General features: G+C 45.0%; 2 protein-coding genes across 3 annotated transcripts in view; both read right to left on the reverse strand.

Annotated features, from left to right (window-relative positions):
• CEMIP (cell migration inducing hyaluronidase 1) overlaps positions 1-20,797 on the reverse strand; it is a 102,136-nt gene extending 81,339 nt beyond the window's left edge. For both annotated transcript variants that reach the window (XM_066196149.1, XM_066196148.1), the window contains exon 1: positions 20,694-20,797. The gene's annotated coding sequence lies outside the window, so the exon portion shown is untranslated. The remainder of the gene's footprint in view (positions 1-20,693) is intronic.
• Positions 1-22,794, reverse strand: part of LOC136297026 (collagen alpha-2(I) chain) — a 46,451-nt gene extending 23,657 nt beyond the window's left edge. Inside the window, exons 1-16 of the mRNA XM_066196626.1 lie at positions 22,713-22,794; positions 20,973-21,254; positions 19,981-20,688; positions 19,341-19,858; positions 18,895-19,063; positions 18,391-18,578; positions 17,886-18,059; positions 16,824-17,032; positions 12,559-12,628; positions 11,819-11,944; positions 10,725-10,810; positions 10,033-10,250; positions 9,256-9,387; positions 9,054-9,089; positions 8,467-8,605; positions 7,019-7,196 (exon numbers count right to left, since the gene is read on the reverse strand). Coding sequence (XP_066052723.1) covers positions 19,004-19,063; positions 19,341-19,858; positions 19,981-20,688; positions 20,973-21,254; positions 22,713-22,794 — 1,650 coding nt within the window. The 3' untranslated portion in view covers positions 7,019-7,196; positions 8,467-8,605; positions 9,054-9,089; ... (7 more) ...; positions 18,391-18,578; positions 18,895-19,003. The remainder of the gene's footprint in view (positions 1-7,018; positions 7,197-8,466; positions 8,606-9,053; positions 9,090-9,255; positions 9,388-10,032; positions 10,251-10,724; positions 10,811-11,818; positions 11,945-12,558; positions 12,629-16,823; positions 17,033-17,885; positions 18,060-18,390; positions 18,579-18,894; positions 19,064-19,340; positions 19,859-19,980; positions 20,689-20,972; positions 21,255-22,712) is intronic.
• Positions 22,795-23,450: the final 656 nt, after the last annotated feature.

Below are 23,450 nucleotides of genomic sequence, written 5' to 3' on the forward strand. Positions count from 1 at the left end.
GCAGGAGTAAAACACTTGATAGTTCTTGCTTGGTCAATTTCATGGTTTTAAGGTGCTCCCAGAACCATGAGGCATTACTTGTGCTCCCTGCTGAAGGAAGCCCTTGGACACCACAGGGGGAACAAGATTTGATGCCCCTTGGAGGCACTGAGGAGGAAGGACCACAAACCAACCACAGAGGGTGGGATCATCAGCCTGAGCTGACAGGTTAAAGCACCCTCAGGAAAGCCCATCCCCAGGATTTTTGGATCTAGAAACACTGCCAGAGGAATTGTTTTTCCCCTGGCGTTTCCTTTCTCGGGCGAATTACATTCAGGAGAAGAGGAGCATGAAATAGGAATGAAAGAAACCAAGCAGAAAGGAATTAACTGTACTCTAGGCACTTAGCTCAGAAAGGATTTGCCTGCAATGTTAGCTGAAGGACTCGGATCTTAGTTTTCTATGCCAAGTAGCCCATCCCTAGACTGACTGTCTTGGGCTCCATTCAGCAGTAACATAGGAGTCACTATTTCCTTCAGCTGAAAGGATATTTTCACCTGCTTGCACTAGGGGAGAATACAAGTTCTTGTCTACCACGGTTTCATGAAAAGGAACAGAAAAACAGATTTTGTAATAAAGTTGCTAAGATCAAAGCAAACCAACTTTCTCCATAATTGGATTCACTCTTTTGGGCTTTTGATGTGAAGTATGACACTCAGAATTCAGCAGACAAACAAGTCAGTCAGTCAGGGTGCTGAGAATCAGAGTGAGGCTGAAATATTCTAACAGTTCTCCTCTTCAAATTAAGCAAACCCTGTGGCACGATCTTTCTACCCTGCACATACATATATTTCCCTCCCCAAAAGCCGTAAAGTGAAGCATTTAATATGACCTTTACTCATCCTGCTGGATGCTTATTAGTTGAAAAATGCTGGTAAGTAATGGATCCCAGAGAAGTAAATGTTTATGCTTGCCTAAACCTAGCCAAGGAAATTTTCTATGGTGGAAAAACTGTCTCACCATGTAGAGTGCCATAACCAGGAGGATATTAATAGAAATAAAAATATAAATGCCTACTTGTTTGCAACTCTGAATTTAACTGTTAGCTTGCCAGAGCAGGGACAATTATTTCTCTAGAGACACAGAGCCAAACTAAGTGCCAAGGACAAAACCCTGCTTCAAAGGGACTGTTTCATAGCAGCCCAATCCTGTTTCTGCCCAGCCAAAACACACCAGGCTTTTTAATTTCAGTGTTTAGATACTTAAATGGCAAGTCCTGCACTCTGCTGTGCAACCAGAGCAAATGCATCCAATTTTTTTTATCTTCAGGAGACATGTATGCTCTATGTTTGACTGTGAGATTCACTGCTGGCAAGGTTTAAGGTTTAACCTCTGAGTTTGTGATTTCTGCTTGGGAAATAAGAAATAGGTGTGAGTTTGCATCTCAACCACCCATTTCACCATCCTGAACACAAGCAGACCGTACCAGAGAAGTGACATCTTCCATTACTGAAACTTGGCTCACCAGAACAGTCCACTGGAGCCCCACGACTGAGTGGACAAATGCCTGAAACAAGAGAACACCAAACTTCTCCCCAGCCAGATTTTAACTTGCAGCAAAATTATACTAAAAGTATTGTTCACCCTTTGTGTGAGTAGTGCTGAGCAACTTCACTGCCTGCCCCCTCACCAGAACATCTGCTGTTCCCCCATTACCTGTGGGGGTTTCCCAGGAAGACCACCCCATTCCGGCAGGGCACTGTGAGGGAGCTGGGAGTTGTCTGCTCTGCCTCTGAAGGTGTCTGGACACCCTGTCACCCCTCCTCCCACCTCATGGAACATAGACATTTTCATTGTCATTGTTCCCAAACCTCTGGCCCAGTCTGCCAAAAAACACTTTCAGTCCAACCTGGAGGAGAAAGTAAGGTGAAGAATCACTGCTTAGCTCAAAGTTAGGACTCGGCTTTGCAGTGTTGTGACAGTGATAGAGTTGGAACTGGGAAGCTCTATTGTCCAAGCAGAGTTTTTTGACTCTTCTATTTAGAAAAATTTCCAGCCATGTTGGTTCTCCCTCTCATTGCTTAATCCCACGAGATATTTCCACAAAAATGAGACTCTTGGTTCTTTGAAGTGCACCCACACCACCATGTGTTGCTTGAAATCACGCAGCAATAAATTGAATGGTGGCAAAAGAAGAGGATGACTGAAAGGGTAGGAAAATACTGGATGATTATGAAATTTATTGAGGAATATCACAGCTGGTAATAAAGAAAAAAAATCCTAGCTATTTGGGGAATTTTCTCATATCTTTTCAATTTCCATTTTAAGTGGTTCTTTCAGTGCCATTTTTTTCTAATCATTCTTCCTAAGCCCTCATAAAACTTATAAAAGTTTTAAATTCTCAGAATTGGCTCTCATGCACATTCTAATATAGCCCATGATTTTTAAATTTTTTTTAGGAAAGAGAAATGACAGGAAGAAGCATTATCCTCATTGTGCATAGCTCTGCTCTCAAAATTTTTCAGGAGCTAAGTAAAAATATCTGTCCTGATATGAAAATACATCAAAACAAGGAAACTGCAGATGTTCAGCAAAATAAACATGGAATATTTTAATGTCTGCAGATGAAATTATTACAGGGTGTGAAGACTAACTTCCAAAGTAATCAAGAAAATAATTACTCCAGGTCAAGCACTCTGAATGAATCCGGCTGCAACGTGTATGAAAGCAGACAGCATAAATAACAACAGGACCATGCCGACCCAAAGGATTGTAATTTGTTCCATTTAGCCCAACTAATTTTAATTGGACTGTGCACATGAATTAGGGTCAGCAGGATTAGGCTGAAAGTTTATTAAGGGCTTTAAAGGCTTTATTTTAACAATAATAAACAGAATGTCTTAGGAGAATAGGAGGGTTTTTGTGACTGAGTTGGATGGGAAGTTCATCACCTTAAAAAAACCCAAACCCTGCAGCAACAACTACTTGCAGAATAAAAGTCTTTATTCCTTTAAAATGAAATTAAAGCCTAGAATCATTTTCTGCCACCTTCTTGTCTAAGTAAGAATCTCATAAACATATACTTGAAGCAGTCTCCTTTAAAGGAGGCTCAAACACTTGGAAATATAAGGTGCATTTCTGAGGTTTTTTAAATCTTTTCTTGCTGCACCATAGGAAGTTTTTCCCCAAAAGGGAAAAATTTGGCTTGGCCTAGGAGGATCCCAAAAATTGGGTTTTTTGTTTTCGTGACTTTTAACTTATAAAAGATGAGATATTAAAAAATGTAAACACTGTGCAGCAGCTCAAAACTCCATTACAAATACTTTGTGATAGCACTTCTGGAGTTGCATATGAAAACAGACACTTCACTGGGGAGGAAAACAAAGTCAGCTGCACTTCAAACCAAACGAAGGCACAGCCAGTACATCTTACATCTGATCAACACCCTCAGTGTTTCCATCCAGCAGCAGACAGTTTTGGTGCTAATTTTATTCTGATCTCTAGCATTCTCCTCTAAAAAGTCTCAAAGTCAGAACTAAAGTGGAAATGTTAATGAACAATGTCACTTCTTGTATAAGCCTCAAGGTGAGCGCAACTGAGTTTGCAATTACACCTATAACAGTGTAAATCTTTTTCTAAGTGAACACAGAGGAACAAAGACTCTGCTCCTCAGGTTTGTTCACATGGAGCTAGGAATGAGCTAGAAGGTGCAGAGACAGGTCATGTCTGGGTACCACACTTCTATTCAGACACCTAATTTTCACTAGGTGTGGACTACCTCTGAGTGATATGACATAAAGGTTACTTGAGTTACCTGTCTGAAGCCTGACAGTGCTCTGTTTGTAATCTCTTAAGAATGTGCTAACTCAGCCCGTCCAAAGCAGCACACCTCACACACCTACAGGGAACCCTGATGACTGCACTTTTTATATTAAAAAATAATAAGGCACTGGAAATCATTGTAATAATTAGTAACTTCTCGTAACATTCAAGTGTTGACACAAGCTGCCAACAAAAGACCTCTCACTGTATCACTGTTATAATTTTAATAAAACCATTTTCATCCAATGGGAATCTTCCTCTCTTTTACCACCCAAGGTCTCTGTCCCCATGGCATTTTCTCTGCTGGAGTGATGCAAACCCTCACCCTGCCAAGTCCCCTTTGGTCAGGAGTCTCTTCAGGGTTGGGACTGTTTTATTTCTGCTCTCTATTTCAGGAAATAACAGACTGCAACTCACTGTCTGCTTTTCTTTTTCCCATCATGAACTGTTTGCAAATGTGTGCTTTGATGCAGAAACCCAGCACTAAAACAACACAGGCTAAACATAGCAAAGTCAACATTAGGAAGCACCCATCTCTTAGCTGGGCTGGACTGCGATCCCATGGGAGCTGCTAGTCCATAGCCAGGGGTCAGCACTGGCCCCTGTGAGCCCTTCTGGGAACCACAAACCCACCTAACACAGACCACTGGGATTTCTTTGGCAGAAGCAATTCCTGAGATGAGGTAGAGTTGGCACAGGTAGGAGTGGAATAGGATGGAATCCACCCTAAACTCCTGGCTGCAGGGACAAAACGACCAGAGGGATTTTTAGATGTGGATGTGAGCTGGAACAGTTTGGGAGTGTCCTGCACCTGTTGCAGGTGGTCTTGCTGCTGCTCCTCCCCTCTCCCTGTGCCTCAGATGGGCAGAGGTGAAGGGGTGACTGGTTTATTACTAAAATATGCCAGGTCTTCTTAAGAAGTAATGCACCAGCGTGTGGACATGGCTTGGTTCTGGGCTGGGGCATCTGCTTTGAGCTCTCCAGGTCCTCCTGACCAACAGATGTACAGGAGACCACAGCCATCAGTCATCCCTCAGCTGTGTACAGCCAAATGCTGCCTCCACTGCTTTGAAATAACTTTTTAAAAGGACTCTTCTCAAAACAAATGAGCCCAGCAACAATATTGCAATGGATAAATGCATAGATAATATGTGGGATTCAGATTTGTCAGTGGATAGACAACTAGAATACTTTGTGTGGAGTGTAGTGTTCAGGTCTTCTGTTCTGCTTCACTGTTACTTTTATGCTGGAATTAAACAAGACCTGACTGGCTTTATTATTTTGTTGTCTAACCAATCTGCTGATCAGTCTGATTAATTACACAATTATCCTTCAGCATGACTAATAGTTTTGTCATCACTGTACAACTTGCTGTAATATTTAATTCCTTCTTAAAGAACAATAGTAAAATGATTGTACTTTAGGGAATTAGTACTTAGCCATCCTTTAAAAACTAATAAAATGAAGCCTGAAGATGGAAAATTAATTAAAATGGTTGACAGGCTCTATCTTAACTAGGCAAAGATATATTATCTCATATAGCAATGAGCAACAACAACAACAAAAAAATAAACTGTCTGTGGTCCTACAAGTATAAAATCAGATGTAGCACATCTGGGTTCAATCCAGATAAAACAGAATCAAAGAGAAAATGGCTGGGATACAGGTGCTTACAAACATATAGGGCTTTTAAGCTGGCAAAGTACCAGTTTCAGAAGTTGATATTTTCTTGGAAATATGCAAATAATAAATAATTATTGAGATCACGTCATTAGGGTTTGTTTGGGTTTAGGTGGGGTTTTTTTGTAATAGGGTTACACTGCACTGGTTTAATTTGCTCTGCAGAATTATTTAGGAAATCTTCTGACTATTTTCACTTTGAAAATCTTAGATCCTAAATGTGTTGCAGTACTGAACTGCCTCTCAAACTGATAATGCTGCATATTTAGCAGGCTCATTGGCCTCAAATGTTGTGACTGTATTGAAGATTGCATTTTCAGCCATTTAAGGTATAATCAACCCTTTGCCAATGTGCATAGGTATCACCTGTCTGAAACCGTTCTGGTAGACAGTCCTACAGCCATTACTAGAGGAAATTTTCCAGTCTTTTCCACTCCACTGATCAAACATTTGTTCTCTTAGCTCCCCTCCCCAGTTCCATGTAGATTTTCTTGTTAATGTTCCCCATGACCACCTTATAACCATTTCCCCAAGTGAACACATGAAGAAGGAACAGCAAATTACCCCTTGTTCTTGTTCCAAAGGTCCATAAAGCATCTAAGGCAATTAAGATCTCCTCATCAAAATGCACAGAGACCATGTTTTTTACTTAGAGCTGCAGTCAAGTGACTGCAATCAACATCATCCTTTCGTGAAATACCCCCTGGTTGTTAGTCTAAACTGTACCAGAGAGGGGACAGATAAACTCTCTGCTTGCCAGAGGGAGTGACACTGGTCAGTCTCAGAGCAATGGAAATTTTCCTCAAGATAAAGCCAAACCTCAAGCCAAAGTCACTACAGTTCATGGACATCCTAACAACTATGGACCTTGTTTGAAAAAAGCTAAGGAGAGGTCACGATTCCTGGGAGAGAGCCAGGTGCAATCCATCATTTCCCAAGTCCAGTGTCCAGAGTCATGATCCCTGCAGGAATCCAGGACAAGGACTGGAATTGCTCAGCATTCTACAGCTTCTGCCAAGGCAGAGATACAGAGCCCCTTTCTCTTGTCAAAGCTCAGCAGAAGTTCCTGTTGTGCTCACAGGAATTTCACAGCTGATCTCAGAAACTGGGTCATGGCTTTGCTTCTCAGTGCATTTGCTATTTCTGTAGAATTGTTTTGCATCTAACTGGCTCCTGATATCTCGTGTGTGACCTTCTCAACCTCTGAGGCCAGGTCCTGACCAGGTCCTCATCAGTTGGCAGTGCTGCTCCACCTAAGAGTCATGTTCTGGGTGTTCTGACTGCAAGGTGAAACCTTTCTCCAATACAGATTCCTTGGTGCACATCTGCCCAGGCATAAGTTATCATCACATTTTATTTGCTTCTAAACAACCTTCATTACTAAGAAGAAAAGGGTTTCAAAATTAATTGATGGCATGTACCAATGTAACACACACCTCTGCTTGGAAATCCTGCCCTAGGACAGATTTCTCACCACTGCTAAAAACTTCAAAACCTTTCACATCTAGCAGCAAACATTTCTTCTTGTCTCACTTACACTTTTCTCCATCAGGATCTGTGACACTTTGTTCTGGGGGCTGATCTGCCAGGGGTTTTTCATGAAGAACATGATGGCACTTGAGTATCTGTCAAGAGTCAGGGTGAACTTCTTGAAAGTGCATCTTGCCATCCTGACAGACACACCATAAATCTGGAATCCACGGATAGGGAATGTCCTAGGAGATTTAAACACAAACACAGTCCTGTGTAAAAAGCTTGGGCAAACTCCATGTCTTCTGACAGCCTAGAAAGATATTAACAAGTAGCCAAACCACCTTTTCTTTCCCAAAACTGGGATCTGAAAACTCATCGTATGTGCAAGATGAAATTCTGCTGAACATCCTCTGAAGGATGAGGCTCAAAAGCCAAAAAAAATTACTCATAATCTTGCCTAAAACTTGTAAGCCAGGGTAAAGCAGTTCAAAGCCCCTGTCTTCAGCCACCCAGGAAATCATCACCACAAGGACTGAAAGGGCAATGTGGGGCAGCACTGCCATCAGGTTCCTTGTTCAGGGCAGATGAGTTTCTCAGGAAAACATCAGCATCACTGAAAAAATGGTTGCAGGCAGATTTCCTGGAGGTAAGTGTCTCCTTGGAAGCAAGTACCAAAAGGACAGATATCAGATGCTTTACCATACTCCTCCAAGAGTACATTGCTTAACAATATGATTAGAGCTTATATGAACTGCAAAGGAGATTTTTTGCAGTTTCAATTTAAATAACAACACCAATAATAACTGAGGATAGCTCTGATTACTCTTGCTGTCCTACAGAAATCCCGTTCCTGTTGTCACTTTTGGTCGAGTCACGTATAGTCAGAGCTGTGTGCATGACATGTCTAATTACTATTGCTTATTACTTAACTTTTTATACCTCATAGAAGCTTTAATAGTTGTTAAGCCTCACCCAAAAACATATGTTAAAGTAGAATTTAGGCTTAGGGCAGCACAGTTTATTGTGAGGATGTGGGTAGGCACTCTGGTTGCTAGAGAGGAGGCTGTGCTGCTGATAACAGAAAATAACTCATAGTTATCAAAAAAGAAAAAGGATGCTGTAATGGTAAATGGTTTCTCCCTTTTCTAACTGGCTGTGTTTACCCAGCTATGCCCACAGGAGGGAGGGTGCCATTGTGTGTGGGAGCTGCACCCTCACTTTGATGCTGCCCCACTGAAGCACCACACAAGAGCCATTTGGCGTAAGTCAGATTCTCTAATCCATTCTCCACTGACTAATAAACTAAGGAGAAAACTAAACCAAACACATTCAGTCAAGAATGCTCTCAAGCTATTGGCCTGAAGAGTAAGTTTATTCGGATGCTTATTATTTCTGGCCTGAACAATAATTTAAGCACCTGGTATAAATTACTCATTGTAGCCACACTAATTCCTGGAGCTTTTCTTCTACCTTAAGCTAACACCAAGAAGAAATGGCAGAAGAATAACTCACTTGTTTCTGGGCAGTGTTCTATGCTCTCCATTTGCCCCTTTTCCCCAGTAGCTGTTTGGCCTCCCTGGGAGCCAAAGTCGCTGCTTTCTCCAACAAAAATGGAGCGTGTAACCTCCAGGCTGTTGGGAAAGTCCCATCACTGCAAGCAAAGAAACACCATGTAAAAATGCAGCACAGCACACCAATTAATTATCACTTTTAATTACACCCCAGACACAGTAGAATTTCTGTCATTAATTTGGAGAAAGGTGCATGCCCTGCTATAACACCCTGATCTAAAGTATGTTTGGAAACTGGCAAGTCAGTGACAAGGTCACTTTGTGCTTGAGCATCAGGACCTCCCGTCCAGCAGGAAATATTCAGCAATTATCGTGTATCCCCCAGACGTGCTGAGGCAAAGAGAATGAAAGGCTAAATTGCCCCTTGTATTTATGGCTGCCGAGGGAAGACTTGATGTGGTCCAGAGGGGAAATGTGAGGCTTTTCTCCTGTCTTACACTAATTAGCATGGGAGTGTCTCAGTTTCCATTCCTGAGCATGTTACACTGGGGGAAAAAAATGGGAAGAAGACCCATTTTAAGAAATTACCTTGCCAGAGTGAGTCAAATTCCGTTGTCTGAAAACCTGGGACAGAGGAAACACAGTGGTGTAAATGATGAGGAATGTCTGCAGTGAATTTGGTCTACAGACCTATTTATGCCTGTTGTGGGGGGAATATAACAGAATTATAACAGTATATGTATATATATTATATATATATATATATAATAGGGATATACCAGTAACCTACCTTGAGTTTGGGAAAACAATGTCACCAGCCCTGGCCCAGACCTCATGGTCATCATTTTAAAGAGCAGTAAGACCATCAATCATGGCAGGAACTCGTGGCTCTTCAGTATTAGCATCTTGATGTGGGAGAGACCTGAAGAAAGAATCTTAGTTAACGCATCACAAGAGACACAGCAGTCAACTTCAGACAGAGGAAGTAATGCCCAGCAGATCTTTTCTGGCCTCCAGTTATTAGAGGTCTAAAGAGGTGATATGCCCTGAATCAGAGTCAGGCTTATTAACCTGATTTCACTTTTAAGCTTTGGTGTAAAGCAGAAAACAAGAAATATTCATAAGGATGAAATTCTGGCCCAGGTGAAGTGAGCAGGTGATTTCTCAGTAGACACCAATGGGCCCAGCTACTCCTTGATTTGATTCAGTGTGATTCAGAGGCATAAAAACCACTTTTCCCAAGTCACTCAGATCCTTTTGTAGATGTCCTTATAGGGCCCATTGAGGATCCCACTGTTGATGCTAGAAAATCAATTAGACACTTTCAAGAATCTCATTCAGCAAAGATAACAGAGTAATTGAAGCTGCTCTCTTTGCATATACAGACCAAACCCCCACATGTTTCTGTGTCTGTTGAAAGAGAAGCTGCTGAAAGCAAAAAAATTCTCCCCGGGAACTGGGTGCATCTCAATAACTCACAGGCTATTTCTTGCCACACGGGCTGTTAATGGTAGATTTGCGCTGTGTTTGGGGAAAAAAACCCAGCTTTTTCTGAATCTACCCTCACCTCCTACTTCTTCCATCTGAGGTATGAAGGCACATGTCTCCTTGGTGCACAAGGGGGTGGCCCTGGCAGGGAGTGTCACAAGAGACGCAGAGTCATACTTTCCTTTCAGCCTTATGGGAACATCATATTGATAGGGTGTGATGGAGGAGAGGAAAAGCCAAGGATTGACCAGGAGCAGCAGCTGATTTCTCTCAGCTTCCTCACACAGACCCATAGGACTGCAACGAAGGAGAAAATGGCTTTAGTTTACCTACTTCCACTCTGCCAAAGGAAGCTCAGACATTTCAAAGCAGCTGACAAAAACCTTTGAGGCTGCTTATTTTCCTCATTAATCCCAGACCAGTCTCAGCAGCCTCTTAGATCACCTTTCTGATGTAAGTTCTTCTAAGCAATTAGCAATAAATGCTAGAGTTTACAAACCCACTAATGCACTAATGGGGTCTGGATCCCCTTCCACATGCTTCACTGCTGAGTCCTCACAACCCCAAGTGCATGGGTGTCCTTTTTGGCCAGCAATAACACAAACAATCCAGTGCATAGCTATGGAATAGTTGCCTCTGCACATCAGAGAGAGCGGGTGTTTTTTTCAGACGCTCCAGCCATAATGAGGCATTAATGATCTGCTAAATGCAATGCAGAAGCCAAGATGCAGCACAACTATCCAAAACACGAGCCATGCAGCATGTGCTTACCTGGCATTATCGACAGTGGGAGACTCCCTGGGATCTTCAGCATTGGCTCTCGTTGTCTTTACTCCTTTTCAAATAAACAAACCGGCCTGGAAATGCACATGCCTCCAATTATTTTAACAGATCGCTCAACAGGGACCAAAGATCTCAGATTTTATCAATGAATGTGGGCAGGCAGTGCATGCAAGCACAGGAGCACCAGCAGCCAGGGCTCTCTCTTCCCTTTTGGTGTCTCTTGGCACTGCTCAGCATGACATTAGCACAGGATGTAGCACGCTCAAGTCAGGACAGAGCCTGCCCTGCCATATGTTATGCATCAGAATCTTGGGCTCTCTTCTGACCCAAAGCAAGGCTCTGAACTCCCACTCTCTCTCCCTCACAGAAAGCAATAAGGGACCCTGCCAAACTCTTGATAACTTTTTGGAAAAAGAGTGTTGTTAAGAATTAAGGCTTTAAATAACAAGTGACGAGTCCCCCGACAGTCAAAAGAGAACATGAGCTGCTGCAGCCAACTTACCGGCTTTGGGCTAGAGCAGCAGCTGCCATGGGATGTAAAATATACAAAGCACAGTGAACAAAACCAATTTCAATCTAGAATACTGAGAAATAAGTTTAAAATGCTTTTGCTATCTTACAGGTTGTTTTCGTGTCAACAGTCTATTCAGGGGAAAGTATTTTCCTTGGAACTACCCTTGAATTTTTGGTCTCATTTTCCAGAGGTGATGAGCAGTCACTGGCACAAATTATTTCTCCTCATGCCCTTACGTCCTGGCATCACTGTGGTCAGCAGCAGTGCTGAGGGTCCTGTCTGTCTCTCCTTAAATCTCACTTAGAAATAGGTGTACCCATAGCCTGGGCACATTCCCTCTAACACAGCCACCCAACTGCAGCTCCTGGAACATCACCTCCACGCTCCTCAGCTCCCTCTTTAATATTTAGAACAAACAGGGCCCCAAAAAGTTGATTGTGTGTAGGTACAATGTCAAAAAAACCTTTATCAAAGTGTGGTTGTGAGATACCCACAACCACCACAGAGCAGCGTACACAGCCAGTGCCATACCATTGTATTGACAGAAACATAGAAACCATCCACATGCCTTGAGATTGGAGTGGACTCTGCTGTGAAGCACTCCCAAGGGGATGTGCTCAGCCTGTACCTCTGGATATCTTCCCTCAGAATGTCTGGTGGGGACCGGGTGGAAGAGGCACCATATCCCGACATCCTAAAAAACAAAGGGAGGTCTGAGAAATGGGGGCTGCAATCAATGGCACAGGTCACCTTGGGAGTTCAGCTTTTCACACTGTGCTGGCCAGAATTCTAACCTGAGCCTGTCTAACATGTGTGTCATGGGGGACACACAGCAGCCCATAACTCCCACACCTCCCAGCTTATCCTTTGGCATACACAGTTGGTCCCTGGGGCACACACAAAGGTTTTAAAATTCATTTATTGTGGGTGAAATTCAGGTTGTTATTAGAAAACAGCCAAGTCTGTACAGGTATATAAAACACAAACATGTTTTGGGTAAACATAAGAGATAATAATAAGGAAAGAACATGTATTCATATATAGAAATATAAAATTTTATTGAGCATTTAACTATTAACTACTATTAAAAATCGATATTTTCTAAGAGATATAACACAGGCACAATTGTGAGATAAATCAGTGGAGATGTGTAGGCAAATATTTATTCTAAACAGAGACAAAGGTTGCAGAAATACATATCCAAATTTTATGTCTTACTGAAAATTTATTGCTCTTGACATCAATAAATGAGTGCAGAATATTTAGGAAGTGGAGGCAAAGCATAGCTCTGCCATTAAATGGTTTTACCTGAGCACCAGCCACTGCATTCTCTATTAAGTTGTTGTTTGGATTTGCAATCCAGAACGTGCTGACAGCCCTGAAAAATCAAAATCAAAATGATCCTAAGCAGTTACCAAACAGGAAGGGATACATTTTCATAGCACTGCCCTGGACTTGAGCCACAACTCTCCTATTGACTTTAAAACTCCACACAATCTTTTAATGACACTCTTTAAGGAAAATAAACCATCTAGTAATGTCAGACATGGTCATTTATGGAGCCATATGCTGAACCTATTGTAAATTATATGTGAACGTTAACACAAAATCCATGCTCTGTTCAATGCAGCTGAAGGAAATCCAAGTGTTGGGTTTTTTTTTTTTAAGAAGCTTTGAAAAAGGTCTGAAAAGTGAAACTTTTGGTCTGTTTTTGAAACTTTAGGGGCAATGGCAGGAGTTAGGGGATTCTCTATGAATTTATGAAGCTTCAATGTGAAAAAAACAAAACAAATATCCTTGCAAGCTGCAAATCGCTCATTAAGGAGAAGATTAAGGAGATGCAATGTTGATGTTTGTCCCGGTAAGGAGGGAAGATCGGTAGTGGTACACACAGAAGCCAGATATAAATATAAAAAGATTGCAATCTGTTGTCTTACTTCATTGGATAACATCTTTTGCAAGTAAGTGATAAAGATCATGCATAAAACCACTGCTAACCTTCTATCACTGTGAGAGGTGCCTCCTTCAGTCCTGGAGCTGACTCAAACTACGGGCAGTGTGCGTAACTGTGGACTGACCTTAAAGCCACTCTGAGGAAGATTACATGCATAATTAGGGGAAATTGCAAAATACTGGTTTTGAAAATACCCTCAGCACTCAGAGAGAATATTTGATTCAGAATCATAGAGTAAATATCTACGTAAAGCTGCATAGAGATAAGTGTGTCTTACATGATAAACCAACAAATCAGCATGGTTAATCTAGAAATCTTTGTGACTGCAAGATTTCCAAAATTAAATAAGATATACTTTAAAATGCACCCTGCAAAGTCATTTATATTAACGAGATTGCCATTGTCTCTCCTCCGTTCTCAAAAGGTGCAGGGCCACTTCTTGCCTGTAATGATCATCTTAGGCAGAGGTGGTATTTTACTATTTCAGTCTGTTTAATATTAATTGACATGCTCAGGGATATTGCATTAAACCTTAATTTGGCCAAAAGGACTTAGCACAAGCCTCCTTTGATGTATAGACTTATGAAGATAAATTTTGAAATCCTTCTTTTAAATGTAAATACTAAATCAGGCTAGTTAAAATACCAGCTATTTGTTATTAAATCCTAGAGAAACCTTAACTTTGTACTCAAATGATCCCTGTCAGCATTTATATTCCCTCTTCAGGCATACAGAATTCCTGTTGACGTCAGTTATGTCTGTGCAAGACTGCAAGATTAACTAATATTAACCTACTTGGTTATTTTTGTATACAGAGGGATACTTGAAATAAATCCATTTTGTGGAATCATATCCTGTAATTTCCCCTTGATGGGCTGCAACTGTACATAACATCTGGAGTCACAAACAGTATAGTCCCCATAGGTATAGCTCTGCTGGATTCCATTGTTTTCCTGGCAGTCACCCCTCAAGCCTGTCATCTGCTGCTCTTGTTTCTGCCTTAATGAGGTGTCCAAAAGAGAGTTAAAAATGAGGCACAACACAAGCAGGTACCCAGCTCCCACTGACTGAGTGTTGGAAATCCACTGGGACACCACACATGGGTACAGCACCTTGGAGTGAGCCACAGGGAGGGGAACAGGGAACTGACACTGAGCATGTCCCTCCCTGCCAGCTGAGCCTTGGAAACACAAATAGGAAATGGATTTAGACAAAAATGGAAGTGCCCCTGAAAGCCTGGCAACCTCCACCCTCCCAAATGATGGGCAGAAGCTGTGCTAAGGTGGCCATGGAACACTAATTTTGGACAGAAAGCTACAACAACAAACTGGTCGTTGTTTTAAACAGCATTTCAATTATAGAGTTTCCTTCTTCTGCATTTAGCTGCAGTTGGGCTAACTGTGTTTCAGATGGCTGCATGAAAAGCCTAACTTGTATCTGAAACCAGATTTTAGCTTCAATTAATATGATTAGTCTCAGATTCAGGCTTGCATGCCAGCCCTGAAAAGTTACACACACAAAACTGTAGTGATCACTCTTGTGACCAGGACTAACGTGATTTAAAGATCACTTACATTTGCACTCAGAGATAAGGGTACATGCCATCAGAACAAAACCCCAATAACTGATCAATTCCAGCATATCACTGATAGAAAACCCAAGCCTGGAAAGGCACACACCAGCAGTCACAGTGACATTTTACTGTACGTGCCAATATGAAACACTGTCCCAACACAGGCTGCAGCCTTGCTGCTGTGGCCAACACCAGATGATTAAGATGTCTCTAAACACTGAATTATATATAGTTCAGCAACACAATATATGTGACCTTTATGCACTGCAACGTTAGACATGAAAGACTCCAGCAGTGAGCACACACCTGACATGTGTGCAGCACTGAGCACATCCCAGCCTGCTCCCAGCCTCCTGAGGAACCCAAGCTGCTGCTGGCTTGCAAAGCAGCACAAGGCTGCACAGAGCAGCAGATGGAGAAGGGGAGTGCAGACAGCTCTGCATGACCCGCACACAGTGGGGCATAAACCGCACTGGCAGTGTACATCTAAAATTACATCCTCTAAAACCTCAGGGTGGGAGGGGGGGAACCCCCTCTCTGGTGTACTCTGCCTCAAGGGCTGGAATTTCATGATCTGATGCTGAAGCAGGTACCTGTCTGCGTTATTTAACTGCCTTCCTCTGACACACATGCTGTTCTCTGGAGCTGCAAATTATTTTAAATTCTTTTAAAGCAAGGCTTTTTATTACATTTTAAGTACACTTCATTTTGATTACCGTACATCAAAGCCATATGATTCTTTCCAAGAATCACATATTCAATCTTTACTATAAAATCTTCTCACTGAGTCAAGTGTTCAAAGCCCTCAAGGACACATGGCCAGGGCTGGATCTCACATGGATTCTTGATTGCACTATTGCACCCCACACATCCAGACAAACCCTTGAGTACCTCCCTTCTGATAAAGAGCAAGACCATACACCATTCTTCTAGGGACCATTATTAGCATAAGGCTTTACTTTTCATCCCAGACACATTACTTCAATTCCAGAGGTTTAACACAAGGGGAAGAAAGATAGATAAATACATCCACACATACTGGACAAGCCTCCTGTCAACCTGAGGACTCTGTACACAGAATTATGCTCTACAGACAGAGAAAATCACAAATATGAGAAGGCAATCAAAAATTTTGAGTGATCTGAACAATGTAAATCAAGTTTAGGATACATGAAGAGTGCTCCTGTGTTGTACGGGTTCTGTATTGCATTTTCATGAATGCATTCTTTCAGGGGACCCTTTCACACATGGAGCATTTTGTGTCTTACACAGCGTTTTCAGTCCTTACAGGACTGAGAAAAATTTGTCAGGAAAAACACAGGAGGTCAGGGAGTGTCTGCCTGAGCACCCACCCAGTGAATGAGGCAATGCACACAGACACCAAAATATCACTCAGGTTCCTGCAGAGAACACAGAAACTGGACATGCTGGGACTGGAGCAGGAATCTTTTTTTTCCAGCCAGGACACATATGGCTTTTGTTGTGACCTTTTTTATAAGTTTCTCTTCACAATGCCCTTGTGAGGATCCAGGTCAAAGCCAAGTTCCTGAGGACTTTCCTGGCACTGAAGTCACCATTTGGGTCTGTTCTGCTCATATTTCAGTTCCTTTGTCACACAAACATTTTGGGATATATTTCATGATGCCCTGACTTGAACAAACCCTGTCTTTTTTTTATCTCATTGGAGATTAAAGGTCCATTGCTTCAGTCAGCTCCACTTATACTTCACTGTTTTAATTTTAAATGAAAGTTCCCATTATCACAAACTGTCCATAATTACCATGGCAAAGATTTCCCTATATCTGATCACACTATGTCTGATCTGATGATATTAATTAGGCTGTGCTGAGAACCTGACATTTATTTCAAACAGCTGCACTTCCACAGGAACAGACCTAACTCAAACAAGGGAGAAGTCAGGACATTTCTTGGGAAAAATGCCTTATTTCAATATTCTAATTTCTCTTTGCATCACAAATGGCTCTCACTGTTTAGCCCTGGTTAAGCAAAGAACTGAACTTGTTACTAATAAAATATGTCTCCTACCAGAATGCCATGGGTTCCACATATGGCAACACACCCAGAGAAGCAGTGGTGATAGGCAGGTTATCAAGGTACATTGGGTGTTCATATCCTCCTCTCTCATCCACATCCTCAGCCAGGTGAAAATGCACAGGGTAACTGCCCAGAATTTGTTGCTCCATCCTTTTTAGTTCCACTCCTAACATGTGAACAGAGCTAAAATTCCTTCAGATCTGTTGAGACAAATGTAGATCCAGGTAAGGCATTACAACAGAAACACACACAAAAAGAAAAACAGGCTTGGGGTGCTTTTTTTCTCTCTCATTAGGCAATATTTCTGCAGAGTGAAACATGGTCTGGTCCCAGGAGGAAGTGTGAGTTCCCTGTTTCCACCCAGAGCAGCTCAGGACCTGCAGAGCTGTGTGCCAGCAGCTGCACACCTACGGGCATGGGGCTGCCAAGTAGCAGCTGCCAAACAGCATGTGCAGTGTTTAGCAATAGCAGTGACAGACACGGTGCTCCTGCCAACTGCAGAAAGGGGGAGCATTTGCCACCAGGCTCTTATTTCCTGGCAGCTTCTACTGTCGAGTGATTTTAGCCCAGACCTGCACAGCTCCCATTTCCACCGCCTGGTACAGGAGAAACTTCACAAAAACCCCTGCAACAGCAAGACTGCACCTCCACCCAGAACATGTGAGATGACAGAGAGGAGGCAAAGCACTACAGGGTAAGACCCAGCACTGCTCTGAGCTAGGGAGGGAGCAGGTTTGCTCTGCAGGATCCACAATTTCTTCAGTGACTCTCATGAACTAACTTTGCACGGGCCCTACAGAGAGCAATGCTGCTAAAGAGTCCCCTCGAAGGACATCCCCTAGAAGGGCATGTTTTTGCAGACATAGTGAAGAAAATGTCTCGTTGCAAGTCTGGTTTTGCAAGACAGGCTGACAAATTTCCCCCTTTTTCATAGACAAATTTATTTTTTCCCACACACACAGTGGTAATTTGATGCTTTATATGGCTTGTTTACAAACCAGGAAAGGAGCTATCCAAAACCACCTACAAGCAAATATAGTAAAAATTACTCACTTTAATGTGCTCTCCAAATGTACCAAAAGAGAAAAACTGGCATTCGTATCGTCCATAACAGGAGTCTTCCATTTCCCCTTGAATAAGTATATTTCTGGTCAGAAAACCAACCTCTGTCTGCCCTCATATCAACACCATCTCTGACTTCTCCAGGGTGAGGACAAAGTGGGCTGCCTGTGAAAACCAGAAAACATTTTATTCAGGATGAACACGACATCTTTATTATTGATTTGTTCTGAGCAAGTGCACACCTTTCCTTTAAGCAATCACCAAGTCTGGGGACATGCCAGTTGCTGGTATCTGATCTCAGAGGTTGCTACAAAAGACTTCTGCCTCTGGTAAAACTTTCAAGCTCCAAAACACAGTTAGGGCCTTCAGCTCTCATACGTGTCTTTGTGTTTGTGGGACAAAAACTACTTAAAAAGACAAGTAAGCATAGAATATAAAAGACAAGACAAGGTAAATATTTACCACAAATGTGTACCCTGATAAAAATATTTCATACCATCAATTTTCACTTGATTGTTCTTCCTTGGACATGGAAGGGGATTAAACTCTTCAGCCAGATGCATAGAATAATCTGTGCTGGCAGTAATGATACCAGGTCACCAAGTAGCCAACTTGTAACCTCTTCCACCAGATGCAGAATTATTCCTCTGGACACTTCCACTTTAAATGCATTATGAGGCATGCCTGAAAAATGAAGCAATCAATTATTTTTACAGTTGCACATGGCAGAATCATGCAATTAGATGAAGAGCATACTGATTTAATTTTGATGTAGATAACCCTGTGCATGATAGAAGTGCTCTAGCCATTAAATATGTCAGTGCCATCTCTTTATAGAAAGCTGAAACATTACTCTGCGAGACTACTTCTGTTAGCTTGGACAACATCCATGTGAGCCAAAGACTATGGTATCATTATCATTGCACTGTTCAGATTCACTGCAGCCTGGAAAAGCAGAGCAAAGCAACAGAAGACAAGCAATTCTCAGGGAAGACCTCACCTTTTATCCATCCACTGAAAGCGTAACAGTAAAACAGGTGCCGTCGTATGTGAGGAACTCTCTTTGGGCTGTGGCTAACCCTGTTGTTCAATTCCCCTGATACTCCTGCTTATCTTCTGCTGTGGAAAGCTGATGCCCTCCCAGGATCCCCACCAGCGCCCAGGACTGCCTGAAGGAGACAGGGAAGGAGCAAACCGGTGACACCCCGCAGAGATCTTGGGCAGGAGGGAGCGCGCAGCATGGCACAACTCCCCTCCCTCTGGCACGGGTGGCCCGATGCATACTCCCCCTCGGATACCCCCAGCATCCCCCCGGGTACCGCCGCCCCCCGCCCGCGGGCCCGGCCGAGCCCCGCTCCGCCCCTCGGTCGGGACGAGCCCCCGGCAGCTCGGAGCTGTCCATGGTGGCTCCGCTCCTGCCCCGCGCCGCTCCCGCCCCCGCCTCACCTGTGGCGCGGGCGGACGATGGATGGAGCCGCTGCCCGGGCGCTCCCGCAGCAGCAGCAGCCGCGTCTCCGGCGTGAGGCTGCCGAGTCCCCCAGGGCGGTCGGCACCGCTCTGCCGGGGCTGCCGGGCCAGGGAGGCGCTGAGCCCCGGCCCTCGCCCGGCCGCAGGTGGGTGTGGAAGTGCCCCGACAGAAGCCGCTCCGTGCCGCCGTCCAGAACGCGCAGGTTTAGCCTCCGCGCCTCTCGGAGGAGTCGGGGCCGTGGCGGAGCCCCCCGTCCTGTCCAGGAGGGTCCAGGAGCGGGGCCGCCCGCCGTGCGGCTCCTGGATGCCGCCGCGACCCACGGCCACGAACTTCTGCCCGAAGTCCTCCACGACCGCCCCTCGCCGGCTCGCCCTTACAGCGAGAAGGTGGCAGCGCTCCGAGCCGATGTGCAGCTCCTCGCCGTCGGGGATGAGGACGTGGCGGGCTCGCAGGGTGAAGGGCGGCCCGTGGGGGCGGTCGGCGAACACCAGGCGCCCTGCGTGGCGAGGGGAGCGGAGGGGCTGGGGGCGCGCACCGTCGGGCCGGGAGCTGCCGGCAGGCACGGCCGGGACATCCCCACAGCACCCGGGCTCCGGGGCGGGCGGCGGCCCCGCTTACCTCCGGGATAACGAGGGGGTGGAAGGCGGCGGAGCCCTCGAGGCGCAGGGCTGGCCCAGGGCACAGCCCGGCGGGTGTCGGAGCCGGGTCGCCGCGGGGCGAGGTGCGGGGCGGCATACGGGCAGGTCCTACAAGAAACGGGCGGCGGCAGCGGCGGCGGGATCGGCGGGGCGAAGGGGCACGGAGGGCGCGGTACCGACCTGATGCCGCGGCCGATCGCTGCTCCACGACGCGTCCCACGGCGGCACCGCCACCGGGACCATCTCTGGGTCCGGGTCCGGCGCGAAGGGCAGGAGGAGCCGCGGCTCCCCGGGGCTCCCCGCTGTCGGCGCGTCCCCGGCGGCCCCGCAGCCGCTACCTGCAGCCCGGGGCCGCTGCCGCTCGCAACACGTGCGCCGCGACTTTGCACGGAGCCGGCAAAAGGCGCATTTTGCTTTGGATATTTGGATGGTTTCGTTGTGGGGTGTTTTTTTGTTTGTTTTAGTTTTAGTTTGGTTTGAGGTTTTGGGGGTTTTTTTTCCTTTTCTTTTTGTTTTCTCCCTTCACTTAACGTCGCAACGGCGAAAGCAGCACCCCCGTCCCCGCTCCACACAACCCCGGAGGCGGCGAGCACCACAGCAGCAGCACGGACAGAGGGAGCCGGCTCGGAGCAAACCCAGCGGCCGCTCGACGAGCGGCACCGGCGGGTTCCAAACTTCGCTGCAGACACTTACCTGTCCCGACAGCGCCGACCGTGGACTCTGGCCGCAGCCTCTCGGAGCTGCCGGGCACCTGGCGGGGCAGGCAGGGCAGGGGCAGGCAGGCGCAGGCAGCTCCCGCTCCGCCGCTCCGGCTGCCTCCCCTCCGCCTCCCTTTTTATATCCATCTCCCAACCGCTGGCGGTGCCCGCACTGTTTACAGCGGCTGAGCCGCTGGCTCCTCCCAGCCGGGGACGTTCCCTCCAGCCTGGACGTATATCTACGAGCGGCGCCCTGATGCCCCGCTGCCCGCACGGAAAGGTCTTTCCCGGCTCCGGGGGCAGCGGGATCCTTGCCGGGCTCCCCGCGGGTCTAGGCAGACCCGCTGAGCCTCCCGCGGGGCAAAAGGATGCGGCTGGGCGCCAGCTGTCTCTCCAAGGGCAGAGGGCTGAGGTACCTCAGATCCCAGCTCCTGATGTCCTAACCCGGGGCATGGCATGCCTTGGCCCTTCAGGGAGACAGCTGACTCCTTTGGCACCTTCCCGTGAGGATGTTTCACCCTGTACTGTCCTGTGTCTGGCAGATCTCTGGACGACACTGTAAACCCAGCACCCGCAAAAGCTCCCTTGACAGTGGGTGAACAGAGAGGTATTTTCCACTTCACCTCCCATCAACCTGTACTCAGAGTCTCCCGTGAGGGGAAGAGGCTTATAAACTGCTCTGACCAGACACAGACACAAAAGCCCCATGGACTGCCTTCCTGGCTTGGAAGGTCCCAATCTCAGTGGACATGGCACTACTGACCATCACACACTGGCTTGTTTTCCATAAACCTCAACATCATATTTTTTTTCATAGACTCTGAAATACAGCACAACTGAGCTTCTGGATGACACTTAAATACAGGGAACTGATTTACTGCAGCCACAGCCTCTCTCCCCCACGGTCATAAACCCTCATCTCCACTCCAGAGCCCAACATTCCAAGAAGACAAGCCAGAAGTGGGTAGGCAATGCTTCCAGCCACTACTCCTGCCCAGAGCCAAAGCCAAAGAGGTGCAGAGCCACAGGTGCTGTCGGTCTCAGAGACATTTGTGTGCCATCATCTGGTCAAACTGTTCCAATCTGTCACCTCTGAAATTTATTCTGGTGCAGGATTTCTTCTGACAGAGGGCACAAAGACGCTATAGTCATGTTAATAAGGAGCAAGTGCTGTCAGACGAAATATGGGAACAGACTGGAAGCAGAGGGGGTGGGTGAGGGGTGGGTGAGGGGCACAGCCATTCCCCATGCTCCAGGCAGCAGCTCTGGTGAGGGAGCAACATTCACAAACAAAACACATCCCCTCTCTTACACCCATTCCTGGGACCCAGAGAATTGCTGAATCTGAAGATAAGCATTCAGCCCAGGAAAACAAATCCAGATAACACTCCCTTGTTTCAATACTCCATAAATACAGGGAAATGCTAGAGCTGCCACCTTTGCTACCAGCTGTTCATCTGTCATTTAGTGCTGGCACTTCTATTCCTGTCTCAAATAGCTTTTGTCATTTTCCTTCCAAAAAAGCAGCATTAGTCAGCGTTGTGCCTCCTCCTTATCTGAATATGACACATACGAATGCAGGTCATGGGAACGCAGAGCTGGAACCAGAAGTATAGGAGGATTCACTCAGTTTTTTAAGAAAAAATTAGCTACTGGTAGAAGTTTCAGGCAAGACAAGACAAATGAGAGTATTTTGTCTTTAAACACACCAAATTCTCTAAACACAATGTTTGTAGAAGTGCAAAATCTGAAGAGGACCTGAGCCTTTTACATCTGCCAGGACCCTAGAAATCTCATACATTATGTATGTATGTATGTAGGTATGTATATTACATTATGCATGTTATTTAAAATATTTACTTCATGTAAAATATTTCACAAACTTGCAATCTAAATAAAAGGCATCAATAATTAATCTAACATAGCAGAGGTAAATGTAAAGCACTTTGGTTAGTGCTAAGCTTTGTGCAGGCCTTACAGAACAACCAGCAAAGTCAAAATCAGTCCTGCTTACCTGGGACTTTTCCTGAAAAAGCAACCAAAATCTTGAAGGTGTGAGTACTGTTCAAATCCATTAAAGGCATTTTCTCTTTCATTGCCAGAAACAGACTGGTTTGAATTTTTTTTTTTTTTTTTTTAAAGAACTACTCTCAGGTGAAAGATTTCAGTGCCTTTTCACCCCATATTAAATTTTCACTGGCCCAAGAAAGAAAATTTCAGACTAAAAGGGACTGAACATATCACCCTCTTTTCTAAATACTGCTGTCTCTTTTAAAAGCAAACATAGAAACACCCATAACTATCTGTAGAGTGGAGTTTGGCAGCTAAACTCTTTCCATTTCACTCTTTAGATTTCATTTTTCCAGGCTGATTTCTGTTTTGCAGCAGCACCGGGATGAAGTTTACACCACAGCCCTCTGTTACAGGATGCATCCACAGCGTGAGAACACTCCCGAACAACCTCACACCTGCAAATGAGAAATCATGAGTAATGCTCACTGCCTGCGACATACGCCTGGTGTAACTCTTCCTCACAAAAATAACCAACCCAAGCCCTCCTCTGAGTGCTATTGTGGGTTATAAACTGCAGTTTATTTTCTAACAAATGAAAACGGGTCATTTTCTGTAATGGGCTGCCAGGGACAAAGACAACCTCGACGATCCACTGTCTTGGCACAGCGACTGTGATGCTTTGCCTACAAACACAGCTGTAGCGTTCAATACCAAATATCGATGGCTGGGATTTTCATGG

This window comes from Chamaea fasciata, unplaced genomic scaffold (assembly GCF_029207755.1).
Source record: "Chamaea fasciata isolate MVZ Bird 193981 ecotype frontalis unplaced genomic scaffold, bChaFas1.0.hap1 SCAF_14, whole genome shotgun sequence".
NCBI lineage: Eukaryota > Metazoa > Chordata > Aves > Passeriformes > Sylviidae > Chamaea > Chamaea fasciata.